This window comes from Diceros bicornis, chromosome 26 (genome assembly GCF_020826845.1).
Source record: "Diceros bicornis minor isolate mBicDic1 chromosome 26, mDicBic1.mat.cur, whole genome shotgun sequence".
NCBI lineage: Eukaryota > Metazoa > Chordata > Mammalia > Perissodactyla > Rhinocerotidae > Diceros > Diceros bicornis.
Genome location: NC_080765.1, coordinates 28,315,532 through 28,328,021, shown reverse-complemented (window position 1 = coordinate 28,328,021; position 12,490 = coordinate 28,315,532). Strand labels below are relative to the sequence as shown.

The following is a 12,490-nucleotide window of genomic DNA, read 5'->3' as shown; positions in this document are numbered from 1 at the left end:
GCCCGCCGTGCTGTCTGTCCGTGGAATCAGCGGTCTTCTCCTTCCTGGCCCTGGCTGCCCTCTGTGAACGGGCTTGGTGAGGCTGGCGGTCGTGGAGCGCCGGAAGAGCGTCAGGCATGGGGGGTGGGGCGCCTGCCAGGTGGCACGTTTTGTTCTAGAAAATAAAACTAGAAACACCAAGTCGAGCCTGGTTCTTTGTCCGACTGGGCGGCCGGCGTGCCCTGATGCATCTGTACTGGCTTGAGAGGAAAGGCCCCCAAGCAGGTGATTTTTAAAGTCCCCTTCAAGTTATCCCTAATGCAGTGGCCTTATGACTTTTTCAATGCCACCCAACTTAACTTCTTTGCGTTACAAGAACAGAGAGAGAGAGAAAGACAGGGAGGGAGGAAGGGAAGGAAAAATTCTCAAGCAGCTCAAAAGATGTCTCGGTCTCTCTCTGCTTTCCCAGGCAGGCTCTCCGTACATTGCAGCAAAAAAGGCCGCAGGCAACTCCAGGCTCCCTCTCTCCAGCTCAGCAACCACAGCTAGAGGAGAGCACCTCTGTCCTAATTATCACAGCAAGTTCCCAGGCTGACTCTCATTGGTCACTGATTGGGTCACATGCTTGTCTCTGAACCAATCAGCATGACCAGTGGGTAGGCTGCTCCGATTGGTCAGACCCTGCCCATCCCTGAGGCCAATTGGCCCCCAGCAGAATCACATGTTCTGAGGATGGTGGGGACGCAGCTCCTAGGGATGCCGGATAAAATACAGGCCGCCAAGTTAAGTAGGAACTTCAGATAAATAATAAATTTATTTTTTAGTAGAAGTATGCCCATGTAATATATGGGGACATATTATATTAATAAATCATTCGTTGTTTTTCTGAAATTTACATGTAACTGAGCAGCCTGTGTTTTTAATAGCTAAATATGGCAACCCTAGTGGCTGCCCAAAGAGATCGGGAGCTGTTACCAAAGAAGAATGGGCCCTGCTGTCATCGGCCGGCCCCCAGAGGTGAAGGAGCTCTGGTTTTAGAGCCTGGACACCCCACGGCCCAGCCCTGCTGGTCTGGAACACCTGGGTTCTTGGCCTGAAAGGCAAACAAGCTGGCCTCCCATTAAGTGCCCACGGTGGCACCTGTGGAGGAAGGCAGTGCCATGGACTTGCTGCCACTCCGGCCAAAGGCAGCACTGCTAGGGAGTGAGTGGGGAGGGCCCGGGCGAGCTTGCAGGCTTGAGTCACAGTTCTTGGTGGTTACCATTCTTACTATGATGACTGCGACTTTATTATTAGCAGTAGTTATCACCACACAAATGATCATTTGTTGTTGTTGTTGTTAAACAATGGCTACATTGTATCAAACAAACACACACCGCATGCCAGGCACCAGGCCATGTACTTTATAAGTCTTATTTCGTTTAATTCTCATAACCACTGAGAAATATTATCGTCTCATTTTACAAGTAAGTAAATTGAGACTCAGAGAGGTGAAATAAGGTCCCCAGGATCACTATTCTAGTAAGTGACAAAGGTGAGACTCCAGCCTCATCCTCTTGCTGCCAGTGGTCAGGAGCCCAGGGCTTTCATATTTATTGTCTCATCTGATGCTCTGGGGCAGGCAGAGCAATGATTGTTATCTGGCTCCTTTTGCCAGCTTGTTGGCCAAAGTTAATTTGAACTGACTTAAGCTAAAAAAGGGAATTCATTGGTGCGTGTAATAAAAGTCCAGGGATTTCAGGCATGGCTGTATCCAGGGGTTCACCTAGATCTGGTGATTTCTATAACTACTGGCTTTATTTTCTTCTGTGTTGATGTCCCTCTCAAATTGATTCTCTCCATCTGCTCCTCTTCCCCCTACAGTTCTAGGCCCCATTCCCTCAGCTCAGCAACCACAGTGGGAAGAAAGCTCCTCCTTCAGTGTCCCAGCAAAAGCCCCTAGAATGAGGCTCATTGATCAGCCTGGGCCACATCTTCATCCTGAACCGTGAGAGGTTCTGTTCAGAGACACTTTGAAGCAGGAGTGAGGAGAATGCTCCCTGCCCCCAGAGCTGCCTGTAGACTGTGAGACAGGGACCAGGCTGACGGTGGGCTCAGTTGCCATCCCTGCTCTCAGGGCAGCATTGAGGGCCAAGGTGAAGATGGACGATGGCCCATCTCTGAAAGCAGGCTCTGCATCAGACAGACAGGCATTTCTTCCGTTCCTTCAGATCTAGAAGAGACAAGTGCTGTCCTCTACACTGGGGACCCGTTGGAGCCTTTTAGGGATCAAAAATTAGGCTGGCAGAGCCCAAACTGCCCAGAAAATGGCATTCTGTAATTCCCACCTCTACCTGAGAAGGGAAGGTAGGTTACAGATGCTGGAGGACTAGGAAATTCATATTTATTGTGCACTTATGACATGCATTGACCCCACTGTGTCTCAATGGCTCTTCAAATAACCCTGTGAGTTAGGTACCATTATGACCCCCATTTTCCAGATTAGGAAATAAGGCTCAGAGAGGTGAAGTGACTTTCCCAAGGTCACAGAGCTGGGAGGTGGCGAAGCCAGGAATCAAGCCCACGCCTGTCCCCTCAAAACCTAGTGGCTCTCATGGACACTGGCACAAAGGTCACCCCAAAGAGCTTTCCACTTCACAGCAGCACATTTCACCTTCCAGGTTTCCAGCTCTCACTTCTTCAGGGCAGGAGCCAGGCTCGACTGTGCCAGGGACAGTCTGTGAGAAACCAAAATATTTTTCTTGGTGTGGGTTCACAGCGGATGCTCTTTCCGGGCCAGCAAAACTGGTTCCAAGGATGTGAAGACAGAATGTGTGGGAACCCCTGGACGACAGACCCAGCCAGATACTCGCACTGGCAACTGGCGGGCTGGTTCACGAGAGGCCGTGGGCATGGCGCTGCCACTCCAGAGGGCCAGCACAAGCAGGCCAACCCGGCTGGGATTAGGTGTCACGCTGTGTGCCTCCTGCCTGACGGTCAGGATGCGGGCGCCACAGTCCCAGGCTCGCTCTGAACGCCAGCCCTGCCACGCGGTAGCTGAGTGACTCCAGGCAAGCTCCTTAAACCCCTCCACGCCTCTGCCCCTGGGTGTGTAGAATGGGGACAATATTCCCTGCCTCCCAAGGCTGATAAGAGGCATGGGGGAGAGACAAGCAAAGCTTAGCCCGTCCAGAACGCAGTGTTCAGTGCGTGCTCAACCGATAAAGGAGCCCTTCCCCTCTCCTTTGCTAACAGAAACCTGGTTTGTTCAGGGCAGCAGTAAGTCCAGCCCAGACAATAAACCCCGATTGGGCTAAGCCAGGGTTTCTCTACTGGAGGTGATTTTGCCCCTCGGGCCATGTCTGGAGACATTCTTGGTTGTCACAACTAGGGGAGTACTACCGGCATCCAGCGGTAACGGCTAGAGATGCTGTTGGCCTCATAACAAATAGCTATCCAGCCCAAGACATCAGCAACGCTGGTGCCAGTGGAAGCCAGTGCTGCTTCAGCCTCCCTTGCAGCAGGGGGCATGCCTGGGGACCAGAAATGGCCAGCGAGGCCTAGGAGAAAGTCGGTGGGGCTTCTGGGAGGGGTCCTGGCGGAAGGGACAGGATTGCTGCTCAGCCATGCCCTCTCTGCTCGCCTCCTCCCTGGCCGCGGAGGCCGCACCTGCAGCTGCAGGAGTCGCCCTGCGAGGATGAGGCCTCCAGCCCACGGGGAAAGGCCAAGACCACAGAGAGGCTGGTCCTGGTCCTGACTCCGTGCAGCCACTACGTCGGCGCCCATAGCCACCACCGTTTGACTTCTTGTCACTGAGAAAAATCAATTCCTATTTGTTTGCATCACTCAAATTACATTATTCGGTTACTCGCCAAATACAATCTTAAGAGATACAGAAACTACTGGCAAAAGAACTGACAGAATCCACATCATCCCGTGAGTTTTAAAAAAGGAAAAAGGAAAAGCCCAAGTCCTTCCCTAGGCCTACAGGACCCTCGGTGATCCGGCCCCCTTCCTCTCTGACCTCACCTCCTACTTCCACGCTGCTGACCTGGGACGTGCCCCAGGGCCTGCTCTGCGCTGTTCCCTCCGTCTGAACACTCCTCCTGTGGCTCTTTGCCATACACGTCTCTCATCCTTTAGGTTTGGGGGTTGCCCACTCACCCTACCCCAGGCAGCCTTGCACCCCGACGCCCTCTTTCTCCCCAGCACTAACATCTGACACGATCTCCTCTGTTGGTTTACCTGCTGATTCTCCCCCTCCCTCCTTCCCACCGCCGGCCTACTTCCCGGCAATATCCCCAGTGGGGACAGCATATACGTGGGAAGCACCAGACACTCACTGAAGAAAGAAGGAAAGAAAACAACCTTCTCTCATTTCACAGTATTTATTAATTCCATTTTCCAGATCAGATTACTTAAAAAATCATCTGAAAATTCCTCTCTAATAAATAATAAACCCCTAATTTACAACTTTTTTCTGATTATACAAATGAACTAAGTCTTTTTGAAATAAACTGCCCCATCCCAGGCAGATTTCTAGAGCAAATCCATTCCGGAGAGTTGCTATGACCCCAGCACCCAGCCCTGAGCATCTTCTCCGTCGGACGCGTGGGGGTCAGTAGTCCACGCTCCGCATGGCAGCCACCGTGGCAGTGAGGCGGCGGGGCAGGCCTTTGCTGACCTGTCTGTAGTCCTCAGGTTTGGTCTTCAAGAGCGTCACAATGTTCTGGAGGGTGCGGGACGGCTGCAGGCCCAGGGCGTCCATCACGTTGATCAGGTAGTCTGTGGGGGTGGGGAGCAGAGAGACAGCCCGACAGACTAAGCACAAGTGGAACAGAGCCCCAAGAGGCTGCCCCTGAGTGGGAAACAGAGACCGGCCCCCAAGCCCCCAAATGCTGGGTGCCTGCTCTGCTCTCGGCAGGCGGGCCTTTACTCAGGTGGTTTCCAAGAGCATCAAAGTTGACTGTGAGCTGGCCCGAGTCCAGGAGTTCTAATGCAATAAAAGAGTAGCCAACATCACTGCCATCCCCCCCACCCTACTACACACTCAGCTCTCCAGCTGGACCAGCTGACCTCATGCGCAGCTCTATACTGGGGACCCCTGGGTTTCCAGCCCCGCCTCCATGGTGTCAGGAGACACATGAGCTTATCTGAGCAGCTACCAAAGACTCCCCAGCAGTGAAGACAAGGACGGTGTCTGAGGTGGTGGCCTGGTACAATGCAGGCTCCCACGCTCCCCAGGTAACTCCTTGGGGTACTAGTTAAATACAGATTCCTGAGCCCACCCCCCACCAAGTCCAGGAAAATCTCCAACAGAGGGTCCGAGGAGTCCGTCCTAAAAAGCAGCCCCACGATTCTAACCACCAGGCAAGCTGGGGTGACACTGGCAGAGTGAGAAGGAGAAAACCGGGTTTCCGAGGTGGGGGTGACCTCGGGGAAGCCCTTCAACCTCTCTGAGGCCTGGCTTCCACCTGGCGATGCTGCACTGCTAAAAGGATGGACTGGGACAGGCCATGACAGCCCCTGATCTGTTGCAGGTGATCAATAAATGGGTGCTGGGGCCAGCCCAGTGGCATAGTGTTTAAGTTTGGTGCGCTCCATTTCAGCAGCCTGGGTCTGCAGGTTCAGCTGCCGGGCGCAGACCTATACCACTCATCAAGCCACACTGCAGCAGCGTCCCACATACAAAATAGAGGAAGACGGGCACAGATGTCAGCTCAGGGCCACCCTTCCTCAAGAAAAAGAGGAAGATTGGTAACAGGCGTTAGCTCAAGGCCGATCTTCCTCACCAAACAAAAAAATAAAATAAAAAATGGGTGCTGCATCTCCTTCCTTCCTCCTTCCTGGGTGGGTCGAGCCCAACCCTAAGGGAAGCATTCCACAGCGCACTCCGGGCCCTCCCTCTTCCTGCTCTAAAGGACTGGAGTGGGCACCGCCCAGTGGGTCCCTCCTTACTTTGCGATCACCACCCTGGTCAATCTCTTCTCCCCGACTGGACTGGAGCGCCACGCATGGCCTCTATCTTCCTTCACGTCTTCTTGTGGAGGCTCAGCTCAGCGCAGGGCCATAGGAGGTGCCTGCTCTGCCCTGGCTGGCGGACTCACGTCCAGCTCAGGTGAGCTGCCTCCCAGGAGCGGCACCACCAATCAGTCAGGCACCTGTCTCCTGCACAAGTTTACCCACAAAACTGAGTTCCACTCGACTGTAAGCCAGGAGCTGCCAAGTGGTACCACCATGGCCTACCATGGTATTTTTCGTTTGGCCAGCAGAGTGTTTTTGGTTCTGTTTTAACGTTCAGTGTGAACGTCTGTAAGGTGGCCATGCACTGCCACAGACCTCACCAGTCTACTGCGTTACACCTCGAGCTTCACGCATTAGCCTCTTCTTCCCAGCCCCTAACCACACTCCCTTCCAGTGCAAGCCCAGTAAGAGGCAGACAGGACTGTGTGCCTCTCTGTCGTAGCCCACCTCCCAGCACTATGGCTGGCACACACCACATGCTCAATCAATGCTGAGTGAGGAACGATGGATCTGGAGGGGGAGCTTAACAGGGAGGGAGAAATAATGTGGACACCTGAAATCTACAGGTAATCTCCAAATCTCTCTTCACTCACTATTCCAGCTGGTTCTCTCCTCAACACAGCTGCCTCTACTAACAGGGACCACCACCGAGTGCCTGAATCTCCCCATCTCTCTTCTCTGAACACTGTGCCCAGGGAGATGATGAGAAGCTGCCTGTGCCTCTGGCTGTTCACTGCTGTGAAATGAGCACAGCTCGGGAAACCAGGGCAGCTGGATTCTAGGCCTGGCTCCCTCACTAACTGCTCTGGGCCCCGGAGGAAAGCACCTCACTTCTACTCCTTCTTCAGCAAAACAAGAGGCTGGCTTGGCCCTGTGGTCACCCAGGTCAAAGCTCTGGCTGGTGCCCAGGAAGCTGATCTCTAAGGTTGCTAGAACCCTCTCCCTTGACCACCCCAAGAGCTGTCTCAGGTGAAGAACAGGCAAGTCAAGTCAATGGAATGATCCAGAGACTGGGGAGACTCCTGGCACCTGCCCATGGCACCCCCACCCTCAGAGCACTACGGGGCAGTGAGGACCTCAGGGACGGTGCCATCAGGAGCAGGTGGGCACGCGCCCCTCTGACCTGGGAGGCGGCAGGTATTCTAGGTGGCCTCATGATGCAACCGCCCTGTGCCTGTTTCCTTATCAGCCGGATGTAGGTGAGGACCGACCCCACAGGGGCGTTCTGACGATTGCATAAGGCGATGGGTACGAGTGCTTGGCTCAGCGCCAGGCATGCCTGGTGCACAATAAGAGCTTAATCAATGTTAGTTTGGGTGATCTTACATAAGTGGAGCAGAAGGCAAGGCGGGGTAAGGCAGCATAACGCAAGACTGCATCATTCATTTCAGCTCAGCTCACTGAATCTCCCCTAAGGGTTCCCGGCCTCAGCAGCCTATCAGACTCCCCTGGGACATTTTCAACATACAGATGTCTGGGCTTCAACCTAGACTTATTAAGCCAGGATCTTGGGGTGCAGGGGGGGCGGGGGCTGGAGAATCTGGCTTTTTAATAAGCTTCATAGCCAAACCCAGAGTTGAAGCGAAGAGGAGACCTGGGATGAGATCCCTGGAGGGTAGGGGGACCGACAGATACAATGGCCAGAGTGGTCCCTCCCACCGCCTGGCCCGGGGCACCCACCGATGTCAGTGGCCAGCTGCTTGGTGGAGTGTGGGGTCAGCTCAGGGATCTGCAGGATCACGTCACAGTAGGTCTGCATCGTGGCTCTGGCGATCGAGCCCAGCCAGTTGTCAGCCATGTTGTCCAGCTCGGGCAATTCATCTCCTGGAAAGGGAAAGAAGGTCGCCATAGAAACAGAATCTGCTCAGGAAAAACCAATCACCAACAGCTCTTACGGAGCCCCACTGGGTGACCTGGCCCACAGCAGGTGCTATGTGCACAAACATGCCAGGGAGCTTACAGTCTCCACGGGAAACACAGGAAACAGAGAACAATTACATCTTAGGTCAACTGGTACTAACTAGGGACAATGAGGATTCAGAAAAGGAAGCAATCAGGTGAGGCAGAATACCTTCAGAGTTCTGCAAGGCTGGGGAGTGAGTGCAGCCACGCAGGCCAGGAGGATTTCTGCACAGAGTGGGGGGGGGGGGGGCGGGACCAGTGAGAGGGGCCATACACGAAAAGGGAGAAGGTGAGAGAGTTGGCACAGCCTCCCAGGAGACAGCCGGCAACGGTCAAGACACAGGCAGCGAAGCAGACGTGAGATCTGGGTTCAAGGCCACTCGACCTCTAGTGAGCTGAGGTGACCTAACCTCCCAGGGACTGTTTTCTGCACCTGCGAAACGGAGATAACAACAGTCCCGCTTACAGGGCTGCTGTGGGACTTACACGGGGCCCTGGGCACGGCGCCTGCCACACACTCAGTGCTATACACACGGCAGCTCTTAGTGTTGGAATGATTATGTGGAGCGGGAAAGAGTACGAAGAGGCAGCAGTGGGAAACAGCATTGGGGGCATAGGGCCGGTCACGGAGGGCACCCCAAGAATCATGTGGACCCCAGGTAGTAGGCGACAAGGCACCTTGCAGGTGCCCAGCAAGGCTGCGACATGACAAGCCCTGCAGGCACAGCCAGTCAGCCTGTGGAGGGGCGAAGGAGGGAGTGGGGCAGCCATCCAGGCGAGAGAAGGCGGGCCTGGCCTCCGAGGGAAGGAGGACACCTGACAACAGAAACAGAAAGAAGGGGAGAAATGAGAGCCACATGAAAAAGAAGTATGGGAACAAGCAGTAACAACACATTTAGGAGAAGATAAGCAAAATGCTACTACCACCACCTCCGCTAATAATAATAACACAGAATATAAAGTTACATGGCAAACACCATCTGCATATAGAGCGGAACCCGAGGGGCGTGTGAGAAAATGGATATAGCAGCACGTTCAATGGCAGGATATGGCGATTTATTCTTTTAAAACTGTGATCTTGTTTTGTATCTAGCATCTGTACAACAAATACAAACTAGAAGGTTAAAACACAAAACAGGATAAACATAAATGAGCACAAAGATAACAGTGTGTGATCTCGGGTTTCCACCTTGGAAACCGACCACTGGACCAGTGGTCGCATGGCCAGAAACGCAGCTCGGCATGGAGGCTGGTTTGGGGGATGAACCGCCTCCCCACCGACTTTGACCTGAGGGTAGAAGAGCCAGAAAGGGCTGAAGATACAGGCCAGAGCACCAACTCCCTAAATTCGACAGCTGTCAGATAGAAACGAAAGCTGACGACTGAAAACGGATGAGAAGGAGACATGAAAATGAGTAAGAGACTGAGGCGGGCGCCTCAGGAGACACTCCAGGTCGGGGGAAGAGGCGCCACACTGGACAGACAGTGGCGGGCAGTCATTTGTTAGCTGCACGAGTCCCATTTGCTGAGGCCCTGCTGGGCCCGGCGCTGCCCTGGGCGCAGGTGCTGGTGCTGGGTGGCCCTCTCCTTCACGAACTCTCCGGCCAGGGGAGACAGAAGGCCCTCCACACAGCAAGGTCAGTGCTGCAGCAAGGGTGCCATCAGGCGAACGGGAGCCCACAATCAGGAGCAAGTAGCTGCGCTTCGCTTGGACAGATGGGCCGTTTGCCAAACACACATGAGGAAAAAGAGCTTTCCCAGCAGAGAGCACAAAAGTTGTCTTTTAAAAGTGCTCATGAGGGCCGGCCCCGTGGCTTAGCAGTTAAGTGTGCGTGCTCCGCTGCTGGCGGCCCGGGTTCGGATCCTGGGTGCGCACCGATGCACCACTTCTCCGGCCATGCTGAGGCCACGTCCCACATACAGCAACTATAAGGATGTGCAGCTATGATGTACAACTATCTACTGGGGCTTTGGGGGAAAAAAAAATAAATAAATAAAAATTAAAAGTGCTCATGATAAACAGAGCATCTGTGAGATTATCCGGTTCATGAAGAAGTGTACACGTACATCTGCAGAGAAAGGTGTGTGCAAGAACGGGTTCCTCAGATGTTACCAGGGACTATCTCAGGGCAGCAGACTTTTATTCAGAATTTTTTAATTTAAAAAAATTTAAAAGTCCTTCTGAGTGGCTGGAATGTGAGCACGTGGGGGCACAGGAGAGAGGGAAAGGGAGGAGATGAGGCTGCAAACACTTACTGGGAGGATTGAGAAGGGGCTCCACTGCCAGGCCAGGGAGGAGCTGGATTGTATTCTGTAGGTTCTGGGGTCATCCGAGGTTTTTAAGGAGGCAGGGAATCATTAGTCAGAGGGTGAGGACAAGAACCAGGAAACGGAAGCAAAATAGACAAACTGCAGGAGAGAGAAGAAATCTCTAGAAGGAGGGGTGTGAATGGCCAGGCAGATGAAGTGCTGGGCTCAGCAACACTTGAGCTTTTGAGTTTGATTTTGGGAATGGTCTGGCCACAAGCACTTTCAAGTCGGCTGAAGGCAGCTTCTTCCTGAGCCGCACTCCCCACAGGGCTAGCTCTTCCCGAGGGCCCACCACACAACAGCAGCTCAGCAGAGAAGCCGCACCTGCCCACCAGATGACCCATCCAGAGCCTGACCACCCACACCAGCCGCTGCCCCTTCTGCCCGTAATCCAGGCCCCAGAGAGTCGGGAGCATCCCCAGTGCCCAGCACCACACCTGGGCAGCACTTTCCTCCTCAACCCAGAAGCACAACTCCAGCGGCCAGCCACCTCTGCCAGACCTCCCGCCCCACTGCAGCCCATACGCGGTAACTCCACTAAGGAAGAGGCCCATGACGGGCACAGAGATTCAAGTTTTCCTGCAAATGCCTCTGCTACAACTCAGTGTGTGCGTGACCCTTGGATACATCACTTCAAAATTTCCAAGTTCAATTTCCGTGTGGGAAAAAGACTCAAAAAGATTTTTAAAACTCCCTTCTACTTATCATATTGTTTAGAAAATGCCATTTATCTAAGCCAATAAGTTCCTACTGGCTATTCACTATCTGGTTCTTAAGACCTGCATTGTTAAAATGCTAGAAATCCTCGGATTTTTATATGGGTTTTCACTGTGTGATTCTTTCCAATTTTCTGTATAGTTGAAAATTTTCATAACAAAATGTTGAGAGAGAGGAAAAAAAAAAGAAATACCCAGATTGGCTTCTTGTTGTGATGGTTGTTACGTTTTCAACCATTGTTACAATTCTACTTTATGGTCGCAATCTTTTCCTTCTTAACAATACCCAACCCAGTGCCTAGCACATAGTAAACAGTTAATAAACATTTCTTAAGTGAATGAATGAAGGAGTGAGCAAGAGAAAACAATTACATGTTCACTAAATCTGTATATATTCTTTGTAGTGGAACAATAAAACATTATGTTCTTCCTGGTGTGATGCAACAGACAGCAGACAGAGCTCCACAGTTTTCTTGCCAAAGAATTTGAACCTGAATTTAATCCTTATCAACAAGAGATACGTAATAAAGTATATAGGGGTGAAATAATATGATGCCTAGGATTTGATTTAAATACTCTAACAAAAAATGTGACGGGAATATATGAAACAAGAAGCCATTCTTGAAGCTGGATGATGAATGTCTGAGGCTTCATTGTACTATTCTCACTACTTCTGTGTGTGTGTGTGTGTGTGTGAAAATTTCTACAAAAAAATGTTTTCTAAATTTCTTAAACTTAAAAAGTATATTAGCAAACAGATGAAAATAAAAATCACTTACATAACCTCAAAGCCCTTCAATAACTATTATCAACATCTTGGTGTACATATATTTTTTACACACAATACAGCAACATATCCTTATAAAAAAACTTTGGACAATACAGAAATGTAGTGAGTAAAAAGTAAATCTCCTTCACACCTTTCCTCCCACTCTCTGCTCAGAGGGGGCCACTGATACCAGTTTGGTATGTATTCTTCCAGACTTGTTTTCCATGCAGATGTACATGTAGAAATACACGGCAGTGAGTTTTTTCAAAACATGAGTAATGTTATATGTATTATTTGGCTTCTTGCTTTTTTGTTTTAACAATATTTTTGAAGATCTCATCTGTAAGTCCAAAAAAAAAAGTCCTACCTCTTTTCTTATAAAGAAAATTTATACACTGTGGATATCTCACAATATACTTAACTGCTCCCCATGTAATAGACATTCGGGTTGTTTCTAACTTTTTGCCATTACAGACAATTCTGCAATGAACCTCCTCATATGCACCTCCATGGGCACACGAACATGGATTTCTCTAGAATGGACATCTAGAAGAGGAACTGCTGGGTCAAAAAGGATGGGTTTACTTTGACCCTTGATAGAGACTGTCCTCCAAACAGCCTTTGTCAATTTATTCTCCCATCGACAGGGTCTGGTCTTTGGTTTTCTTCTTTGTCTAAATCCTGAGATTTACCACACATATGGGAGAATGTATAAAACACATTACATTTGCTTTAGAGAACTATAAAGCCAACGCCAGTGCAACACCTCTCTGGTCAAGAAAAAGGCCATTGACGGCACCCAAAAGCTCCC

At 51.3% G+C, this 12,490-nt stretch overlaps 1 protein-coding gene across 1 annotated transcript in view; it reads right to left on the bottom strand.

The window, feature by feature from the left end:
• Positions 1-4,333: 4,333 nt before the first annotated feature.
• COG7 (component of oligomeric golgi complex 7) overlaps positions 4,334-12,490 on the bottom strand; it is a 75,206-nt gene continuing 67,049 nt past the window's right edge. The window contains exons 16-17 of the mRNA XM_058569868.1: positions 7,663-7,806; positions 4,334-4,743 (exon numbers count right to left, since the gene is read on the bottom strand). Coding sequence (XP_058425851.1) covers positions 4,577-4,743; positions 7,663-7,806 — 311 coding nt within the window. The 3' untranslated portion in view covers positions 4,334-4,576. The remainder of the gene's footprint in view (positions 4,744-7,662; positions 7,807-12,490) is intronic.